Here is a 22,700-nt window from a genome sequence, read left to right on the forward strand (position 1 = left end):
CCATCAACCTTACAAGACAGTTACTTACAGTCGAGTAAGTTCATTAACTCATAGATTCATGGCTAAAAAAAGTAATTCATATTTTGTTTTTAGTGCAAACCACTGAAAACATTCAAGTTCTGAATGGGCCGTTCTCACTGCCACACTCCAATGCTTCCCTTCTGTTGATTCTGATTTGTTTTGTTCTTCACCAATGGTTAATTCCTCGTCTAGGCCGACCGCTGCTGTTGATTCTGGTTTTGAAAATGTTCGTTCTTCACCAAATGAACGTTCTTCTGTTCTTTCGTCTACTGATTCTGGCTTTGGTAGTTACTACACTACTCCACGAGAAATTGCAAACACGCCATCTTTGCTTATCTCTTCTATTGGTGTTGGTGGTGCTCTTGTCCGTTACGAACCAGCAGCTGAAAAAAACACAATTGAATTTCATCGTTCAATTTTGAAACAATTGGCAAAACTATCTCAGAACTCAGCATTGCAGGCATCCGTAATTGAAGCAAGAATGAATGATATTGATGCCAAACTCAAAGCATTTGTTGATCAGCCACACGAACGTAGAGCGGAAGTTGACGCCGCCACGACATCGGTAGTCATGCCAACACTTCCTATACCTTCCATGGAAATGCTTTTGACTTTCGAAGATATGTTAATTAACGATGACATTCGTTTTGAACTGGTAATTTCTTTTTTAGTTCGGTTTACATTAAAATAATAATATATGTGTATTGTCGTATTTCAGAGTCGGATTGTGAAAGCAGGTGGTGGAATAACTTTGGCGGACGCCGTGAAACGAGCATGGCTGAAGAGGTTGAGTCTACAGGTACGTGCTTTGTGTAATTGGTGTGGAAAACCAAGAAAAGGTATCCAGAAACACAAACTCGAAGGCTCCCGTGTGACTGGTGCTGTATTTCGTAAGATTTTGTTTTTCTAACTCATTATTATTCAAATGGTTAAATATTTCATACCGATTAAATCTATATGTCCACCATTGACTCGTGTTGCTGTTCTGTGCCTATGTCTATCTTCTTTCTATTGTTAAACAGAAATGTTTCAGTTGTACCTTACTTTTCATTTATCTTTGTATTCAGGTGGAATCAGAAGCATAACACAATTTAAAAACAGCACAGATGCAGAACTAGAGCACGAAACTAAAAAGGTGTTTAAACACGCACCAGAGAGAGCTAGGAATCACGGAGCTCGCGGTGACGACGACGACGACGATGATGATCGCGGTAATATTCTAGAACGTCCTGTTGCTGGAAAAAGCACCCGTCCAAGTGATCCTCGTCCCCCAAGAGCTGGTGGTTCCACTTCAATTTAGTTTCTAAATCTTCACGTCATTTTTTATTTTGTGTGTACGTGTCGCCGAAAATAAAACAAAATTAAATCGATTCAATTTGTTTTTCGTGATTTATTAACGCTTTGAACGACGTAAGTCGGAAAAGAATGGTCGGTTTCCAGTACATCCATAGAATGGCTAAAGGAGGTTTATTTTAATTTAATAGGACGTTCCGGGTACGTCGCTAACGAACATTTCGCTGTTCTACGAACATCCCATTGATATACAATTTATAAAGGTAGGCATGGGTCTGGTACCAACCGGGTTGTCACGGCGTTAAATGGATGTCACTTTGACAGACTTTCGATGCTACAAAATAAAAATGAATTCCTTTAAGCATCCTACTTTGGATATCCAGTGGAAGTAACGAATGGATATCCTGAAGAGCGGCAAATTGTTTTTGCCCGGATGTCCTTTGGACATAAAAAACGGACAACTTAAGGATATCCATGGACGGTATGGTGTTATGAGGGCAGGTAAGTCAGTTTTGTTTTTTAATTGTCTACATGTAAAATATTACTTACTTTTTTTCGTTTAGGAAATTTGTATGTGAAGGCGGAAAGCTCCGAGTCTGGTATTTGGTTAAGTTTAAAAATTTTCCAGACTCGGACAATCGATGGCTGCCGGCTTCCTTCTGCAATTGCAATGCCCTCGTGAGGCAATACTATCGGAAGAAAAAAGAGCGTAAATTAGGGTAAGTTATTATAGATAATTAAAAATATTTAGATTTACAAATTAATACTTATTTTTTATTTAAGTAGAACTAACGAAGATGCTATGGCCCCAAGTTTGCCTTCTGCCCCCTATCCTTCTTTACCGATGCCCAGTTCACCTAGTTCAACTCCACCATCTCCATCTCCGACTCCATCATCTCCTTCTCCAGCAGTCTCTCCTCTACCACGTCCAGTATCTTCCTTTCCATCATCTCATTCTTCAACATCTTATTCTACATCTTCTTTACCACCTCTTATTTCTCCGTCCCCAACTTCTCCGTCTCCAGCTTCTACGACTCCAACTTCTCCGTCTCCAGCTTTTACGACTCCAGCTTCTCCGTCTCCAGCTTCTACGACTCCAGCTTCTCCGTCTCCAGGTTCTACGATTCCAGCTTCTCCATCTCCAGCTTCTATGACTCCAGCTTCTCCGTATCCAGCTTCTACGACTCCTCCATCTGCAATTCCTAATCCGGAGAGAAAACAATAAAAAAAAAGAAATCCAAAAACAAAAGGGTTTGGCATATGGACAAGGTTGCCAAACACCGGATTTGCCACAACGTAAGTGATGTTTTTCTTTATATAAAAAAAGATGCATTTATTTTAATTTTTTTTGTATTGTCTACAGAAGGCCCATATGGCAAATACTTGCCCTATTCCAAGGCAACGGCCAACCAAGAAAAAGACAAATTAGTTTGTTTTGTATTTTTTGTATTTTTTAAAAATACATTGAGATACATTTTGTTTACATGTTGTTTCATTTTGTTATAGAATATAGAGGGCCGTAGGCTGCCATATTTTACCTATTATAATAAATGCTGGCTTTTTATACTTCGCAGAGATACACATTAATGGGCAATACCTTCTGTGTAATGTACTAGAACTTTATGGCTATCGGTTTGCTCTACAAAAGAAACTTCTACAAACAATAGAAGAATCTTTTTGTTACTGTGTGAAGGTTGGAAACGGTTACATTTCTCATAACAAAACCTTTAAACCCATTGGCTATCCAAAAGAATTGTATTTTCGGATGGCATGCATTTTTGGTGGAAAACCAGACAACAACAAAATCCATCGGATGTGGATGAGGGAGACATCCGTAGGTTTTGTCCATCTAGAAACTTACAATTTTAACAGGTTGGAGGAAATTTACGCACTTTCTCTTTTTCAAATTTCAAACTTCTTTGTTTTTTCTTTGTTTGTTGTTTTTTAGTTAAACGTAGTACATAGATATCTATAGGGCAGTTGCAATTGCTTTATTTTGCAAATCGTTTTATCCGTTTTAAAAGTCATCGCAACCGCCCTTATTCTGGGTCCCCACTGTACAGTATCACCTCATACTCATAGAATGTTGTATATCTCGTTCCTCTATGTCATGTGCAGCACTACTCTATCTTAACTTACACTTTAACAAAATTAGAGGTTTCTTTGGCCAAAGTTAAATTATTTTTCTAAGGCAATACCAAGTGTTAGCTTGGCAGAGTTTCAAAATCATAGGCTGTGATTTATGGAAATGCGATTATAGCCTACCAAATCATGGTTTCTCCAAGAGAAGAGAAAGCCTTACAAGTAGGCTACTGAGACTGACTCGTTTTAAAATAGGATTTTTTATCCGTTGAATGCTAAAAAAAGGGAATAAAAAATAAAATTAGACTCGATGTACAAAAGGATATCGTCTTCATTGATCGGGAAGAACGAATAAAATGAAAAACAACTCCCAATTGCCTGTAACTTTCGTCGAGTCGTAAGCTAATGGCGTTGAAAAATTGTACGACCACATACGATCTAATCCTTAACTTCCAATTCTGAAGTTACGGCAAAAGTTTTTGAGGTGAAGAAAAAAAAATTGTTGAACAGGAAATGGTGGAAATAACCCGCATCGTGTCAAGATAACGTGCGTGTTTCTTCCCTTTTTCTCGTATTTTTCTTTGCCTTCCATTCAAGGTTTACCGGCACAAGCAACTGTGAAGTACAGTATCCTGCACAAAAAGGTGAACACTGATTTATTTTGAAAAAGCCATCTGTGGGTAGAAAATATTAATAGTTTACCTTTTTAAGGAGAGGTAGGGTGGTTTTGGCGCAAAATCATCATAAGGGGGTTGGGTAATGTCAGTCCAGACACCTTTTTTTTTGCCCTAGGTATTAAATGTCTGGAAAAAAGTGTAGACTGTATCATCGGTAAACTCTCCTACGGGGGGTAGGGGAGTAGTCTTCTTAGTAGAACAATTTTTGCAATACAAAATAGAGTCTTTGCATTACTCGTTATTGTCATTATCGGGTCGGGTAATCGGGTAGCATATGAAAACACAAAATTATTTTTACCAGTATGCTAGCTATTTGTTAGTAAATTGTTAGAGGCTTATTGGATACGTTTCAGTCGGCTACGCGGGAGATCCACGTTCAAAGCTTGATTGCGTTAATAGTATTAAGAGCAAATCTAACTAATGAATATAATTAAAGAAAACTTTGAGAAACATAATATTTAAAATTTCGAAAAAAGTATTTATATATGATAAATGATTATTAAATTCGAGATTTTAAATTCTACTTGAGCGTCATCCTGTGTTTGTATGTGTAGTAATACGTTCGAGTGCGTTCGAGAATGCGGTTTAGGAAAGCCATCAAGAAAATCGAAGGGTGAAAACCTGTTGGCATTTCAATGCCCCAAAAAAGGGTCAACTTCGCTGACCAAACATCCGATCTGGCAACGTCTGGATGGGAGTTTGTGAAATTGGTAACGAAGGGCGGAGCTACGGACGACCTGAGCGCAGACGATCGACTAGTTGCCTAGAAGACACACGTGTCCCGGCTCCCAAACTTACGTCCCGCTCTTAGTTCCGTTTTTTCCTTTCGTTTCTCGTTTTAACTCACGTGCAATTGAGTTTGTGTCTCGATACTGGCAGGCAACCAGTATCTAATTTTCCCTTTAGACTTGTGGACTGTGACCCTAAATTCCCTTACTATTTTCCAAGACCTGAGGAGCACGATTGGCAAACGTGCTCATAGCAGGTTGTGCTGTTGTCTCGTTTATCGCAACCTATCCTGAGGAACACGATTGGCAAACGTGTTCATAGCAGGTTACGCTGTCGACTCGTTGTCGCAAAGTTATCTTGAGGAATAAGATTGGCGAACTTATTCATAGCAAGACTTTGAACATTACCACATCTGAAACTTAATCTCGTAACCATCTTTACTGAAACCATGAGGAACACGATTGGCAAACGTGTTGATAGCAGGTCACGCTGTTGTCTCGTCTATCGCAAAGTTATCTTGAGGAGTAAGATTGGCACCTTACTCATAGCAAGACTTTGAACATCCGAACATCTAAGCCTGTATGAGATTTGGCCCCCATTTTGGTTTGTGTAATTGGAAGCTTGTGGAACACGTATGGAAACGTGTTCATCGCAAGTCTCTCCAGCCCTAACGCTAGATTGTTTATGATCAGAAATACAAAGTGTAATAATATTTCCGCCTTTTCGTTAATTTCGTGGGTAAGGCAACAAAACCTACAATAAAACTAAAAACGCAGTAACGGCCAGAAAGAAAAAGGTTGAATGGTGCGTGCTTGCACCGAGTTTAGCGGCAAAAGGGAGTGTGCCATTGCCCAAACAAAAAACACAAGCCGGGCACACAAAAGAAAATGGCAGATGAAGAAGACGGAAGAATAGGAGGATTGCTGCTGTATAGAGTATTCCAAAACAGAGTTAACAAAAGAGAACTTTTCAAACATTGGTAGCATTAACAGCTGAACCGGGGTAGACCGGTAGTCAACAGCAAATTTCGTTAATGCTCATAACATCTGATTAGAGGGCGGTTTGATAGTTGTAAATAAGCAACAGGGGGAGGGGGTGTTGAGCAAGCTAGAATATTTCTACGGTCGACAAAACAACTGGAGGATATTCTAGTGAATCACAGCGATAAGCATGAGAAAATCAGATGAATAAGAAAGAAGAATTCCGGCCGCCGACCGCAGTAACTCCTTTTCATTAAACTGGATTCACGTTTGGACCACCTTATAGAATAAATTTGTGTTTTGCCAGAAGAAATATAATTTTTTGAAATATTTCTCGTACCACGTCCGCCGTGTGTACCTTCAAAAGGGGCAGCTCGAACTCGTTAACGTTGGACTTTATTCGGCCCGACACCTGTTTCAGCAGTTCTACCCCATACTTTTCATAGTTTTCGCGTTCGTGACATTTATCTTGCAAGAATGGTTTCCTCATAAGAACCTATATTAAGTCAATGATTAGCCATTTCTCACAAAAAGATACGATAACGTGAATTACCTGTAACCGGCCACTGGTGAACAAAGGTAAGTTTATACATAATCTGGCGAGCACTTTCACTATACACAAGCCCTTTCGGGAAATTTTAAAGAATCCCTATCGTGAAATTTGAAAACATATAAATCTAAGATATATACCGGGGTTGAATATATTTTTATTGCGATAGATTTTGTAAAATTTCATTTAGTTTGATACGCTGGTGGAAAGGTGACGAAACAGCACGGAATAGCTGAATAGGGTCCAAATAGCCTTATAGTTTTTCATAAGAGCCGCCGCGAGGGAAAATATCGATATTACTATCGATCTAATACGTAGAGGGTTACACTGTTACTAAAGAAACGAGTTACATGTGTTAACTGTTACTGATGAATATAAATTTAAATGATTAAGGTTTATTACTAGTGAAAAAAATTATTATTGGACCGGTTACTTGTGAAAAGTGTTACTTATGAATATATATTTTGAAAAGTTCTTTTTGAGTTACTACTGAAACACATTACTTCTAAAGGAAATTACGTCTGAATAATAGTTGCAATGGGCAAGTGTTCTAGTGGATAAAGTTATTTGTGAATAAAGTTATTCATGAAAATTATTATTACTGAACAAATTACTTGTGATAATATGTTACTTATGAATATATGTAAAAAATAATTAATTTTCATTGACTAGTGAAACAAATTACTTCTAAAGCAAATTACTTCTAAATAATAGTTGCAACGGGCAAAAGTTCTAGTGGATATATTTATCTGTAAATAATGTCACTAATGAGAAAATTTTTATTTTGTTATTTATGGCACTAATTACCAATGGACATTTTTACTTGTAAAAATAATATAGCTTTACTTATAACTATTTTTATAAATGGAAATGTTTATTTATGGAAAATTGTATTTCTGAAAACATTTACTTGTGAACAGACGAAATTTCATTTTTACTTATGAGCTTTGTTACTAGTGAGAATACGTCACTCTGCAACGATCCCGATTGAATAGATGTTTTTCACTCCTTTTGTCGGGTGAGTAGGGTTGGGACCCAACCGGCTGTTGCGCTTCCGTACAACACCGCTAGGGTGTCAACCCTGACGCACGGCAACGTCCTTGACGCCTTGATTAGTTAAAAACGTGTTTTTTGTGAGTAAATAGTGTATATTGTGAGGAATTGTGGAAAAAATGACTGAAAATTTCAACCTATCGTCCCATTCAAAGAGCCTTGGCGTTTTGGAAAAGGCGAGATACATTGAAAAACTCGGACTATGCTTCACGATCAAATGCATCAATATTTCTTCTTTGTTGGTTGGTGGAATGAATCCTGCAAGAGCTGGACCATATTTCCACAATTTTTCTGTGAAGATATATGGGCAGTCACACTGAAATAGTTTGAGTTTTTCAATATATCTTGCCTTTTCGACTATTTACTCACAAAAAACACGTTTTTAACTAATCAAGCCATGAGTCTCTTTCGAATTTCGAGGTAATTCAATTGTTTGAGACAGCAGACGGCAGTCTGCTTTCCATGAAAAAAGAAAACACTTGGAGATTGGGCATACGACGCGTCAAGGACGTTGCCGTGCGTCCATTACCAACATTCTTAGTCAATTGCACTGATTTATCATTACCTTGGTCAGTAGCATCGCATGTCTAAAAAAATATTTTCTCAAAATTTTTATGTGTGTCGAGGAAAGTTTGAGCTACATTCCATAAGCTCCGCCGTATGTTGTTGATTGTTTCGTGTTGGGGAAATAAATAAATACAGTTACTTGGGCCTTGAAGTGGTCATTTGATAACAACTCCGCCTTTTAAATTAAAAATTGTACTACAAGCGTGAAAAAAATTAAAACAATAAAAAAAATTACTTACTCTTTCAAAAATTTCGGTTCGTTTTCTAAGTTTAGTTGTTTCACTGGTTGGATCGATTCATTTTTCCCCTTTTTTACGCCCCTTGTTGCTGTGCTCTAACCTAAGCTTATCTACTACATCACTTAATAGCCTTCCTTTTTTTCTGCCAATCATTCTTGATAACAATAATACTCAATTAATCCGAGATTTGAAGACACGCGCGTTTGAAATTGTTTACGTTTCACTCCACCGGCAACTTGGTGGCACCGACCGTTCGGCGGCGACACCAGTGAGATAGGGAAAAACTTGGCACGCGATCCCACCGAAGGGTTGGAGTCCACCACGGAGACCATGTTTAGGGCTCGGCCCCGCGACGATCGGGTACGATTTCGGCCGAACCGTGCGGTTCCTTTTTTTAAAAAGGCCAAACCGTTGCGGTTTGGTTTATCAATTTTTGGGAACCGATTGCACCGTGGTTTTACCGCGGTTTTAGACAGTTTACACAAGTTTACACAACAGCATAAGTCGTAAATTATGTGAAAAACCCGTTGTATTTTTGCCCACATCATTACAACAATTTTCTGAATCATCATTCGTCAATGTTTTCAATATCGAATTCAGTCAGATTGAGGGAACGTGAATCAATTTCGTTGATCAAACCGGCTTTAAACCATGAGCGCAAGCAGATGAAGGCTTCAACAGTCTCGGGATTAAGGCTTATCCTAGCAATTCCAAAACAATCTTTTCCAGTGCTGAACGCCCTCTCACTGCCTGCACTAGTCGTCACCATTGATGCTTGATAAAGCCGAACTTGTTCGTTTTATCGCTCCTGAAGCTGAAGACTCCAAACTTTTGCTGGATTTTGATCTTTGTTTACTTGCCATTGTGCAATTCAATTCTCAGTCAAACTCAAACAGCTTGTGGTGCGAATATGACTATACAGCATTCAGCATAACAGCAATGCTTGACAGCCTGACCTGACACAATTAAGTCAATTAGTCAAAGTTCAACTGAGGTCCCACCTGGCAACCATTGGCGCAACTTGACGCTCAACACGATTTGATTGGTTGATTTGAAATTTCCGCCAAATTTTCAAAAATTTTTCAAAATGGCGGCGGTTCGCACCGGTTTGACCGTATTCCAAACCGAGAACCGCATCGAAGTCAAAAACGGCTAAACCGAACTGACGGTTTGGGGATATTAGCCCGACAACCGCGGTTCGCCCCGATCGAAAACGATTGTGGCCAAACCCTACAGGTTGTTGCCAGGTAACGCGTCACCGCAATAGGAGGTATTCAAGTTTACGGGCCTTAACCATTAAGTTTCCCTTGCTTTTGCGGAGTCAACAATTCCCTGCGTGACATCTACCGGGTGGAACTTCAAAACGAACGACGTGTCTTGCTTCGACATCACAGCCACACAGCGTACCGATTTTTGTAACTACAACAGCTTCGGTTAGGGCAAATCACAATAGACAATTGATTTCCAAAGGAAATTTATTACGCAATTGGTCCTACTAATCTAAGTGTGATGTTGCATGTGAGTCTCAAAAGCAAACTCACTAGAAAACGTTTCTGAACAAAGGTCACACTGCAGTATGGGTTCGCAAGATGTTTCGGCATGTTGATGGATCTTATGGATAGCCAAACCTCTACGAGATCCAAAAGATCTACTACAACAAGGACAAGGAAACATTTTAATATTAAAATTCTGAGGGTCTTCTAGACAATTGTGAGAACGTAGAGCTTTTCGCTGGGCAAACGCTTGCTTGCATACATTACACTGCAAACAAACAGTAATACTATTAATAAAACTGCTTTGAATTTTAATTGGTTGATTATTTACCTGAAATGGTTTAATTGCATCATGCAAGTTTTTGTGTTCAGAAAGTGTAGATGCATGTGAAAAAGACTTGTCACATGCATCACATTTATACGGCTTCTCTCCAGTATGAATTCTCATATGTGTTTTCAGTTGACTTGCCTGACTAAAACCTTGAAAGTAAATACATGGTTTAAGAAAATATTTATTCTGTGAAAACATTAAATTTCATATATACAGCATACCTTTCCCACAAACATCACAAGTAAACACCTTTCCTTTGGAGCCTTGATGAACTAGTAAATGCCTAATAAATAAAAAAATGAACCAATAACTCATTAATTCATGTTTAAAATATTGTTCTTTTGATCTTTTACATTCTTAATCCAGTTCTAGTTTTCAGAACTTGACCACAAATTTCACACTTCAAATTCTTGGGCACTTCGCAGACATCAGATGATTTTTCAAATTCCAATAATATTCCATCAGCATTGTCGTTTTCTGAAGTACCAGAAACTGTAGGGGCATCTGATGAATAGATGTTTGGTTTAACTCCTCCAATTTCTAAATATGTCAACAAGCTTGTAAATGAATCTTCTTCATCAGCACTGATGGTTGTCTTTCCAGTGTAGATAAACTCTAGTAGTTTTTGGACTTGCCAACTACTAAGAAAAATTAATTATCTTACTACGTTGTTTTTTTCTGTAATGTGCTACAAGTATTTTTACCTGTATTCTGCAAGAGAGATGACACAATCATCATATATTTGATCTTTTAACACAAAATGGAAAAATTGGCTAGCTGCAGCTAACACACTTTTATGAGCTTTAAATTGGCCATTGACAGACAAAATAAGAATGTCAGAAGAGGTTCCATCATCGTAAGTAATCTTCATATACTCGGACAGAGCCGAATTACAGTCTCTCGCCAATAAGAATTCCATGGAGTTGGATTACAAGCTAAAATTTTCAGACAACACGGGTTGCAGTGAGCGAGCTCAGGCGGGGGTGAGCGCGTACACGGCACCCTATTTCCAGCGTTCCTAGCGGCGGAGGGCCGCAACTCGTGTTTTGACGTCTGCCAGGCTTTGATAAAACGCTCACCCCCGCCTGAGCTAGCTCACTGCTGCGTTTTAAATTTCAACAGTGCTTTGAAATTGTTACTTTTTGTCTTCGTGTTTGGCGAAGATGACATCCTGCATCTGAGATCTAAATAGCTACTTAAAAAAATAGGTAAAACTGCGAAACGACTCTTTTTTCCGTATTTTCGTAAGTAGCTCTAGCCATTAAAAGGTTTCCCCACCTAGGTTTTCCTCGTTCTCGCCTTCAATTTTTCTGTGTTGTTTAATTTGATTTGTCTTTTACAACAAAAACTTAGTATGAGGGTAAAAATGAAGACAACACGAGTAGAAGTGAGCTAGCTTTGGCGGGGGTGAGCGAGCTCAGGCGGGGGTGAGCGCGTAAACGGTACGGTACCCCTAGCGGCTGAAGGGTGCATTTAATGTTTTTGCGTCTGCTGGGCTTTTGTAAATAGCTCACCCCCGCCTGAGCTAGCTCACTGCATGTGTGCGTGCGTGTTGTACCGCTTAATTGTCAAGAGTGCTCTTAATTAATTTAGTAATTGCTGTACGCGTGTGATTCAATCTGCAGTTTAATAGGCACACTGACAAAATGATTCGTAAGGGCCGTAAACCAACTCCACAATTTCTAGACGATGAAGAGGATGATGATGAAATACAAGAGGATGATGATGAAATGGAAGAGGAGGAGGATGAAATGCAAGAGGAGGAGGATGAAATGCAAGAGGATGAAGCTGAAGGATTAATTACTCAATAATATTGTCAACCTAAGAATGTGTGCATTTGCGTTTTTTTAATAAACAGAAGTTTGCAATTAAATCTTAGTTGTCACATCAAATCACTTGAGCATTATACAAGATTAGCACGCAGTTAACGGTAAAAAAGCTTGCGTAAAGCGACATATGGGAGCAGAATTAATAAAATATAAAACCTGAAAATGTAGGTAAGCGTTTCGTTTTGTCGATCTGGTACAGCTCGCGCCAAATCTGCGCCAAATAGCCGCCAAGAAGCTGGTTTTATTTAAATTTAGGGGTAAATAGCTAATCAAAAATAGTTTTAATTAGTAAAAAAGATAGACAATATAAAGGACAACAACATATTGAAAATTGAGCAACTTTCTTTGGCTTATAAGGTACGAATAGGGGTAAAAACGCCAGTCGCAGAGCGCGCGGAAGTAAAATATCTTTTGCCGTTGATTACACATAAGTGTGTACATATAAGGCTAATTCTGACTGCATATTTAGATTCAGCGTAAAAAGTTGAGTCTATGATGTAATTTTCATTCATTTTGGCGGTAGCCTGCGGGAGTTATTAGTTTACGACTTGTTTTTTTTTAAGGGAAAAAGCGCAGCAACTCGCATACGTTATCAGGGCGGACTTTTTTTCGGAAAAAAGTTTGATCTCAAAAAATTAAATCCCGCAGGCTACCGTCAAAATGAATGAAAATTACACCCTATATTCATCTTTTTACGCTGAATCGAAATATGCATTCAGAATCAGCATAATATGTACACACGTATGCGTAATCGACGGCCAAAGAATTTTTACTTCCGCGCGCTCTGCGGCTGGCGTTTTTACCCCTATTCGTACCTTATAAGCCAAAGAAAGTTGCTCAATTTTAAGTATGTTGTTGTCCTTTATATTGTCTATCTTTTTCACTAATTAAAACTATATTTTATTAGCTATTTACCCCTAAATTTAAATAAAACCAGCTTCTTGGCGGCTAAAATTCCAAGAAAATCACCTTCAGCCTCATTTTCGGCAGATTTCCCTGACGGGAATTTATTAAATTTCAGGCGAGATGTAAGCCCCTGACGATGCGGTCATTTTTATGTAAAATTATCTCTTTTCCGTTGAGTTTTAAAATTTTTAATAATTTATGAAATTTTATGCCCAGATTGTTATGCCAGAAAAAGTGTAGTTTTCGGCCTTGTAAGTATCTTTTATATCGTAGGATCTTATTCAATTTTCAGTATGTTTAAGTAAATTAAATTCTCTATCTATTCCACCAAATGAAACTGTTTTGTAACAGAAAAATACCCCTAAATTTAGAAAAAAATGGTCTTACGGAGAGTCAAAATTCAAAAAAAGATCCTTTTGGGCCTCACGTTCGGCTTTTTAATATCAAGGGAATCTCTTCAATTTCTGATATGTAGTAACGCTTACCCCAGTGCGTGTTTTAACCTATAAGTCATATTTTTTCTAAGCATAATTTTATTCATATCCGCGTTAAAGTGAAAAACGGAGTTCGGCTACAAAGTCGACCTATCCGCCATTATCGGCTGCTCGAATTGCCGTGGGCTACTTGACGGGGAACAGGGCCAATAAGAAGACAGCCTTGGGGTTTCGCGCGGGCTGTTCCAATTGATTCAGGAATACCACTTTCTTTGATTTTAATTTTACAAAAAAGAAAGTAAACTTAACTAGTATAAATTTCAATCCTTCTGGTTCATTTTTATTTTAACAGATCAAACGGGGTTTATCAACACAACAAATCCAAACACCCCTGCCAAAGCTAGCTCACTTCTACTCGTGTTGTCTTCATTTTTACCCTCATACTAAGTTTCTGTTGTAAAAGACAAATCAAATTAAACAACTCAGAAAAATTGAAGGCGAGAACGAGGAAAACCTAGGTGGGGAAACCTTTTAATGGCTAGAGCTACTTACGAAAATACGGAAAAAAGAGTCGTTTCGCAGTTTTACCTATTTTTTAAAGTACCTATTTAGATCTCAGATGCAGGATGTCATCTTCGCCAAACACGAAGACAAAAAGTAACAATTTCAAAGCACTGTTGAAATTTAAAACGCAGCAGTGAGCTAGCTCAGGCGGGGGTGAGCGTTTTATCAAAGCCTGGCTGACGTCAAAACACGAGTTGCGGCCCTCCGCCGCTAGGAACGCTGGAAATAGGGTGCCGTGTACGCGCTCACCCCCGCCTGAGCTCGCTCACTGCAACCCGTGTTGTTTTCAGATAGGAATTTCCATAGACCACTCTAACTAAAGGACGGGGTGTCTGTGTCTCTAAAACCCTAAAATTCAAAAGCGAAACCCGAAACCAGAGTCATAGAGTAACTGCCATCTAGGGATCGGCCCGACACTAATCGGGACGCATTTTTTGGAGGGTACCCCTTTTCTGAAAGGAAAAATAGCCTTAATGGAGGAACCAGGGGTCTATGACTCTGCAACAACTAAAACGAGCGCTCGGCCCGGGAGGATGATCTTTATCGGTGCGTTGATTTCGGTGCTCGGTGCGGTGATTTCGGTGCTCGGTGCCTTCCCCGATTATTAATGAATAGTGATCTAAATTGGCAGTTGCCCTGCGGCCAACAAGGAAAAAATGTAACCCTATTCACGTGATTCTCGTTACCCTATCAGAACGCAAGGTCACTGGTAAGACTAACCCCCTATGGCTGAAGCGGTGCTATCGGTGCAGCACCGTTCCACACCGAAAAAAAAATCACTTCACCAAAGTTCCCCGATTTATTTTAATCGGTGAAGGTTAGCGGTGTCCCCGGTTAAAATGTGATCGGGACCGAGCCCTAACTAAAACGCGAAACGCCGTGCGAATCCAGATGGTTTGTTTCGCGGTTTAGCCGCTGAATGGCGTTTCATTTCCATGCTAAAGTGCGAAACAACGTTGCGAAACAGAAGGCTACTGGCAACTTGATCTGGATCGTAGGGGTGAACCCTACCGTTTTTCATGGGTACACAGAAAGGTGGTACGGTTCACTCCGACGACACTAGGGGGAATTATTTACATCGTGAAGCTGCGCATCTTCCCTTATCTAAACAAAACCCCCGAGCTATTATTTTTTGTTTTGTATTTGTTATTATTTAAGTTTATTGTTTATTTTTCTTTTTGTTTCATTTCCGAAATAGACCTTTTGCACAAAGTGGATAGCAGGATTCCTGTAGTCCGGCAACGTTGCAATCCGCCATCTTAGGAAAACCACACCTATTTTTTAACAGGGTCTCTTATGGAATAATTTTTTCTAGTTGAATAATTCCTAAATTGGTTAACGATAGGAAATAGACACAAGGTGATAAACTATATGATTCAGGTAACATTCAAAATTCAAATGTTTTAACGTAAGTTTCATGGAAGTAATTTAATTTTAAGGTTTTGTAGAGTTCGTCTGCTGTTGTTTATAGTGCTAGCAAGAAAAATTACATTGGTAAGGATCTTATTTTTGCTACTATTTCATTTAAACAATCAGAATGTGTAATGTCTGAAGAGCAGTTAGTCGAAAATGCTACTATCCAGTTATTCGACCCATGTCAATACTCAACTACCTTGCCAAAAGAGGCAAAAGATCGTTATATTTCTAAGTTGGTAGACATGACATTGGTTGTGATTGTCTCCCCTTGTTTTTGGTCCTTCCCCCCTTCCACTCTAAAAAATTTCGTAATAAAATAATTCATTGCGGTTAAGTTTAAGGCGGATTTAGGTGAATTTTACGGCAATCGATATGTCTGAATCAGCTATCTACCAGGTGAATTTCATTGAAAAATATAGAAAAGAAAAAATTCCTATTCAATCACATTTTGTTGCGTTTGGTCGCTTGGTTCAATTTTTGCGCTAGTTCGATTAAATGAAAAAAAAATTTCGTTGGAATTTTTTCCTTTTCAATCAATCACACCGGATCCAATTTTTTAGCCGAGAAGATCTATACCTACCAAATGGAAGCGTGGCCGAGCCCTATTTGGCCTAGGACAACCCTTTTCCAATGTCTGATACCACCTTCTTTTGTTTCAAGCAGACAATAAGCTGGTTGATTGAGGACTGAAAATTTTCAGTAATATTTGGTTTTGGTCCTATTTCACCGTTAATCTTTCCAGGAATCGGAACATCTAACAATTCAACAGTCCGTTGGAAAGCAACCTTCAAAGCCTACCATAAACAACTAAAGACGTACCTTTTAAATCTAATTGGGTATTTTTCAATGTGGCAATGTATTTCAATAATTGATTAATCAAAATAATTTGTTTGTGTCACTAGTTGTACTTGTTTTTTGTTGAATTTGAAAAAGAAACTTGTTATTGAGTCTTAAAATTCACTGAGATTCTCTTTAAAAAGTACTTTTGTTTACATAATCTAACCAATTAAATTTTATTTTGATATATCCATTGCTTTGGTCTAAAAAACAATGATTAAATGTGACATAGTTCCATAAGAAAGCACGGGAAAAAAGTCAATGTCCCGATATTTGTTGTCTAGTGTGCCGACTGATTTGCCTTATTAAGAAAATTTTTAAATAATTATGGAAGATAGTTTGTTCATCCCTTAATGCGTTTTTAGTAGACCTATAAGCAATATTACCCTTCCATTTAACTATTCGCGCAAGCCACCCTAACGGCATAAGATCCCGTGTTAAATAGCATCGTTTAAACAGTTTTCTTTTTTTGGTGTCAGAAGTGGGATTTGAACCCCCGCCCACGCGTGAGTGAGAAAAGACGCCAGTAATAACTTCGGTAGAGTCGATTGGTGATACGCTGATTGCTTCTAGCCATCGTAGCTTGGCGAGGAATTAATAGTCGCTGGTGGATTTCCCATCTCCACGGAACATATTTCTGGACGGTATAGTCCGCGGAAGAGGTAGCGAGTTAATTCTGCGTCGTTTATGGGGATGGTCCTCCGACGGAACAATTTGACTTGATAAAGAACATAAGTGGACCCGGTTCCATTCGGTAATTGTTTCCTTTCTTCTACCAACATTTGCCACTGGCTTTCCGTTAATTTTGCGCAAATTCTCTAGCCAATCATCCCACAGAGGTATATTTATTCCCATTTCCTCGTGCCCGGTGAGAGCCTTTCCGAATAAAGAACTTGTGGCGGCTCTTCTTTGGTCAGCATTTTGCCAACCTTCTGCTAATGCTTTTTGATTAATCAACTATAGCCAATCTTGAAGTCATTCGTCGTTGGATCCTGCGTATTTAATGTCTGAGTCCAGCGTTGTTCAAATCATCACAGCCGGTGCTGGGGCGCGAATTATGGGTACGGCCGCGGTTGGCGCAGCCAGTAATCGATTTTACAGGGCCGTTAGCACGTCTTGTTGTTCTAGCATTTGTTGTTGTTGTATTTGGAACTGCTGTTGCTGTTGTTGTTGATTAGCCGCTAGGTTGGCCAATGCTGTGGTTAAAGCATCTTGATCCATTTTTGTGGTATCTCAGTGAACGATGGGTTTCGATACTGGTTTATTGTCCCTACGATTTGGATGACACTTACAGCGTTCGGTACACTGTCTTTTGTTTTGAGTGCATACGCACCTTTTACAGGTAGTCAATTTGTAACTACACCTTGATTGCATGGGCAATCAGTATTCAGACTACAAATTTGCGTGTTGGCTTCGACGTGAAACTTAAGAACCTAAGACACTAACGTGTCGATTTGGTCAAGAAACTTGACTTGAGGACACGAAACGTGTTGATTATGCACTGGGACTGGTCTGTTTAAGACACAAAATGTGTCGATTATGAACTGCAACTGTACTTTAAGACACAAAACGTGTCGATTATAGACTGATACGAAACTTTCTTTGTATTAAACGTATTACTTTGCATTAAACGTGTTACCAATATTACAACGATGTTTTCCAATAATATCAACGAAATGAATTTCTATTCTCATTCTTTCTATTTGTTCTTCCTCTTCCTGCTTCTTCTTTGACGCCTCTGAGATGTTCAACTACTCACAATGTTCTTTCGCTATTCTTTCTTCTAGGTTTGCTATACTTTCTTCCTTCTCTTTGCGAATTGGCAGCAGGTATTTTACCTTATGACACCGTATTTTTTGATCGACAATGTATTCCTATTTCGATCCTGTTGGGAGAGGGTCGTCCTTTGAAAATTGACTGTACGTCTTAAAGAATTTCTGCTTCCAGAATCATAAGTAATGTAGATTGTTGCATCCTTTTGTACGAATTTTCCATCTTCATTGATTATTTTCGTTCTTCTATGCACCAATCCTATAGTTTCCCAGGCGTATGAAATGCTGTAGAGGTGAATCCTAAGTTGTTCATCTTCGATTTGGGTGTTGAAAAGAAAGTGGACTTCTTGAAGAAGATAACGTTGTGACCTGAACTTATACAGTTCTCTGTAGTCTTCACACACTGGTGTAGCAAGGTTGGTATTTTTAAGGCATGTTGCGATTGTGTTCTTGAACATTTCTTATAGTATTTTTGTTTTTTTCTGCAGGAAACGTCAGGTATGTCAGGGGTATTCCAATTACTTCATATCCGACTGCTGCATCATCTTTATCCGGCTTGTTGAAGAAGGATATCTCTAGCTGTCGATTATTGTCATAGAGGCGACTGAAGTTGTTGTTTTCTGGTGAACGAGAAATCTCGAGGTAACCTTTTTTTTATTAAAGTTTGGGAATACGAATTGTTTGTTTTTATTTCACCCCGCACAATGATGTTCTGATTAAAGGTGAACTGGCCTTCCTGTTGAGTTGTGTGTAATAATCCGAATGGGCTCTCAATCGGTTGGCCAGGGTTTTTTTACGTAGCGTTACTTGTGCTGCTACACAGTTGAGGGTATGGTACTCCTCGATGGCGTACCATTTCCCTTCACCTGTAGGGGTGGCAGTGAAGCTGAGCCCATTCGGCCCAACCTGCATGTTTTTTTTCACCACATTTCTTATCGTTTACCATTTGCCAGCATTCCAGAGGTATTATCAGTTTTTTTTCTTGAAAGTACACGGTGTCGAAGGATCCAATCCAAAAACATCCGGTTTTCTTCTTCGTTTTCGTCCATCCCTTCCAAGTAGTTGTCTGCTTTTGATTGGCGATCAACGTGTAAACAGTTGGTATCCTTGAAAAGTGTTGCATTTCAGTTTGTTCATTGCTGCAGTAGTAGGGTGATTCGATTTCCAGGATTCCTCGGATCTTAACATTGTTACAGTTGCAGAGGGTCGCGTAGATAGGGTAAGTTGGGTTAATTGAGTGAAGGAGGCAAAGTAGTAGTAAAAGTGTTTGAAACTGTTAGAAAAATTAAAGATTTTTAATAATGTGGATCTTGGCGACGCTTTCTTAAGTTGTATAGGTGTTTCGTGATCTGGTCGCTTATGGATTGGTCTATGTCAGTATTTGAGGAGTTTGTTTCTCTTTTGTTGACGTTCTGGGTCTGCGAGGATTGATGTTCATCTTTTTCGGTCTGCCTGGTCGTAATTGATATCCGAGAAATTTTAAATGGTCCGTTCCATCGATTTATGAATTTTCCTGCTGTCGTTGACGCCTTCAGTAATACGTAGTCACTTATGTTGTATTTAGTCATTTTCGTGGTTATGTCGTAGTATTTTTTCTGTCTTGTTTCGGATTTGAAGAGATGTTTTCTTGCCAGTTTTTAAGCTTTTTCCAACTGCTGTAAATACACCTTACTGGTATCCTCGTAGGTCTCGTATCTTCTGTTAATCTTGATATCGTTGAGCATTATGGAATGGAATGGAAAGGATATGAAATGGAAAGGATGGTGTTTCTTGAGTTGAGGTTTGTTTCTCTGTGTTGTAGGCAAAAGAAACGAACAGAACATATTTGTCCCAGTTAGCAGGTAGGTCTGGGACATAACAAGCTAGCATGTCACAGAGAGTTCGATTGAACCTCTCAAACAATCCATCGGTTTGTGGATGATAGGCCGTAGTCATTATTTGTTTGATTTGGAACAGTTGACACACCTCTTGTATCAGGCTAGATAGAAAGTTAGTACCTTGATCTGTTAGAGCTACTTCCGGAGATCCATATTTAGTAAATTTCTTATTAAATAAAACCTTTGCAATTGTTTAGGCAGTTTGATTTCTCATTGGAATTGTAAAAACAAACCTACTGGCATAATCTGAAAGAACTAATATATACCTGTATCCTTAGCCTTTTCTTGAACTGGGCTCACTATATCCATTGCAATCCTTTCTCATACTCCTTCAACTAAAGGCAAAGGGTGCAATGGTGCTTTACTTCCACCTACCGCTTTTCTTTTGTTAAACATCAAACAACTTCTAATATATTCTATTATTGCGGAACGCATGTATGACCATGTATACTGTCTTTGAAGAACATTTAGGAGTAGGAAAAACGTTTCATTTCAGTAAAGGAAATTTTGTCAATATTACATAATGGCCAAGTTACTTTATTTTCCCAAGAAAGACTATCGATTATTATACAAAATATTCGGTTATCAGCATGTCTTGGAACTCAAAATTTTCTTGATTCTGGAATACAGAGATTATAATTTATTTTTTAAAAACCTAATTATTAAACCAAAACTCAGAATATATTTTAAAATGGGAGAAAACATTTTTCCTACTCCTAAATGTCCTGCCAATATATGATCGTGATTTTCCTTTAAAATTTGTGGCACTAGTCTCACTGGCGTTACAGTTCGTCCTCTAACATCTGCTAATAATTTTTTTTCGTTTATTTAAAATTTATTTGTTACGTCCTTACTTGGATTGGCCTTTGCTATTTCTTGTAATATTGTTCGGCAATACTCTTTGTGTTGGAGTTCGATCCATTTTTCCGTGTCGTTGAACTTATCATTTTTAATTTCGAAAATTACTTGTTTTGATCTAGTTTCCTGGCCTTCTACTTTTTCGTTTTTTTACTTCTGATTTCTCTTTTGTACCTGTTGACCTTGTTTCTACTTTCGGTAACGGCACTATTGGTGTGCGACAAAGTGTGTGTCAGAATTATGGTGTGATTTTCCTGGCCGGTACCCAATAATGATATCAAATTCTTGGATCTTAAGAGCCCATCGAGCTCATATTCCTGCTGGTTCTGTTTTACTCATTAGCCATTCTAAAGGTCTATGATCTGTAAATACGGTAAACTTACGCCCGTGTAGATACGTCCTAAACACGTCGATGGCGTGGGTTATTACGTATGCCTCTTTCTCTGTGGTTGACCACTTGACCTCGTGGTCGTTCAGATATTTAGAGGTACATGCTATGACGACTTCTACGCAATCTGATTCACGGAGGTCCTGTCCGTCGGACTCCGCTGAATCCGCTGATTGAGTTGGATGCGGATATTTAATAATCGCGTCAAATTTCTTCGTACGTGTTATTCCTTTCCCGGATACTATGTACCCTAAATAATCTAATTCTTCTTTAAAAAATTCGCCCTTCTTTCTTTTCAACTTTAAACCCGCTTGTTTAAGAAGCCTAAAAACTGCTTCCAAGTGTGTCACATGATCAGTAATTGAATTACTGAACACTATGATGTCATCTAGGTAACCCAATGCAAATTTGTATAATAAAGTTTTCAAGATGTTATTCATTGGTCTTTGAAAAGTGCTGGGAGCATTTGTTAAACCAAAGGGAATCCGATTAAACTCGTATTATCCAAATTCACAAACGAAAGCTGTCTTGCGTCTGTCACTTTTCTCTTTTTCTATATACCAGTAGCCGCTTAATAAGTTCAATGTAAAAAAAACAGATCCGCACAACGCGTCGATTGTGTCATCTATCCTAGGTAGAGCGTACTTATCTTTAACAGTAATTTTATTCAAAGTTCTGTAATCGATGCACATACACATCTCTCCATCTTTTTTAGGTACCATTACTATGGCTGCAGCAAAAGAACTGTGACCTTCTCTTATTATTTTGGTACTTAGTATTACCTCTATCTTAGTCTTAACAACAAGTTTTAGGAATTCGGGTGTTCTTCGTAGTCTTTGATTAATAGATGTTTTTCACTCCTTTATCGGGTGGGTAGGATTGGGACCGAAGCAGCTGTTGCGCTTTGGTACCACACCACTAGGGTGTCAACTGTAAAGCATCCTCCCTCTCGGGTGAATGACTTTACGGATTAAGACAAATATATTAACACGGAACTCGGAGGCGTTTACCCACAATGATGACAGTGTATTACTAGACTAGGCCATAAAATATAAAGGAGACTACACGCATAAGAATACGAGAAACTAAAGGGGAAGCAAAGTGTAAATGGAGACAACGTAAATTGATCTTACCGTAGTAGCGCGAGCGATACGGCGAATTCAGACACGAAATGGAGACGATTGGAAATACAATTCAGATAGGCACTTACGGGAACAGGTAGGCGGAGAAACACTTGTAACAGAAAACACTAAGGCAAGTTGGGTGTCGAACTAGTGTTGTTGAGGGCAACTGGACGTTTAGCGAGCTGCTAGTTGTCTGATCTTTCTTAGGTTTTGGGTTCACCATGAAACCTCGAATCTCGTCAAAGTGGCGTGATGCTGTTGACGTGTCGCTATGTCGCGCGTGCAGCCAATCAGAAGGTGTTTGTTTAATGGCTTGATTGGCATCGCGCGTGCGACCAATCAAACGGATGTTTATTTAATGGCATGATATGCGTCGCACGTGTAACCAATCACGGAAGTTTGTTTAGTGGCGTGATGTGCATCGCACGTGTGAGTCAGACAGCAGGTGTTCAATCGGGTCAACGTTAAGATGTCTATGACAAATGGTTACTATGCGGATTACAATATTCGAATAATATGCAAAAGAAGAGTAAATGCAAGAGAGTAAAATGTAGACATAATTATATGCCAAGGGAGAGTAAACATAATATAATAAAAATGTGGGTGTCATAATTAAATGTATTTGTAGGCCTTCGTTACATCGCTCCCGGCGGGGCGAGATTACGTCCCGTAATCAAACT

At 38.8% G+C, this 22,700-nt stretch overlaps 1 protein-coding gene and 2 long non-coding RNA genes across 4 annotated transcripts; 2 read left to right on the forward strand and 1 right to left on the reverse strand.

The window, feature by feature from the left end:
• Positions 1-9,648: 9,648 nt before the first annotated feature.
• LOC116918135 (zinc finger protein 225) lies at positions 9,649-14,127 on the reverse strand. Of its 2 annotated transcripts, none has more exons than XM_032923752.2 (6): positions 14,040-14,127; positions 10,720-10,964; positions 10,369-10,653; positions 10,237-10,298; positions 10,016-10,164; positions 9,649-9,952 (listed from the first exon to the last, which is right to left on the reverse strand). In XM_032923752.2, exons 2-6 carry the CDS (start codon positions 10,932-10,934, stop codon positions 9,692-9,694), a joined length of 972 nt encoding a protein of 323 aa, XP_032779643.2. In that variant the 5' UTR covers positions 10,935-10,964; positions 14,040-14,127; the 3' UTR covers positions 9,649-9,691. The 2 variants fall into 2 exon arrangements, with proteins under 2 accessions (XP_032779643.2, XP_032779642.2); XM_032923751.2 differs by having other exon boundaries at positions 10,369-10,656.
• Positions 10,964-11,888, forward strand: LOC123470360. The gene is made up of 2 exons (XR_006644013.1): positions 10,964-11,223; positions 11,641-11,888. It is a non-coding gene; the product is annotated as an uncharacterized LOC123470360 (long non-coding RNA).
• A 742-nt stretch (positions 14,128-14,869) lies between the features above and the next one.
• LOC116918134 lies at positions 14,870-19,684 on the forward strand. The gene is made up of 6 exons (XR_006644119.1): positions 14,870-15,128; positions 15,188-16,755; positions 16,824-17,956; positions 18,039-18,189; positions 18,262-18,415; positions 18,496-19,684. It is a non-coding gene; the product is annotated as an uncharacterized LOC116918134 (long non-coding RNA).
• Positions 19,685-22,700: the final 3,016 nt, after the last annotated feature.

Source organism: Daphnia magna, linkage group LG3 (genome assembly GCF_020631705.1).
Source record: "Daphnia magna isolate NIES linkage group LG3, ASM2063170v1.1, whole genome shotgun sequence".
Classification (NCBI taxonomy): domain Eukaryota; kingdom Metazoa; phylum Arthropoda; class Branchiopoda; order Diplostraca; family Daphniidae; genus Daphnia; species Daphnia magna.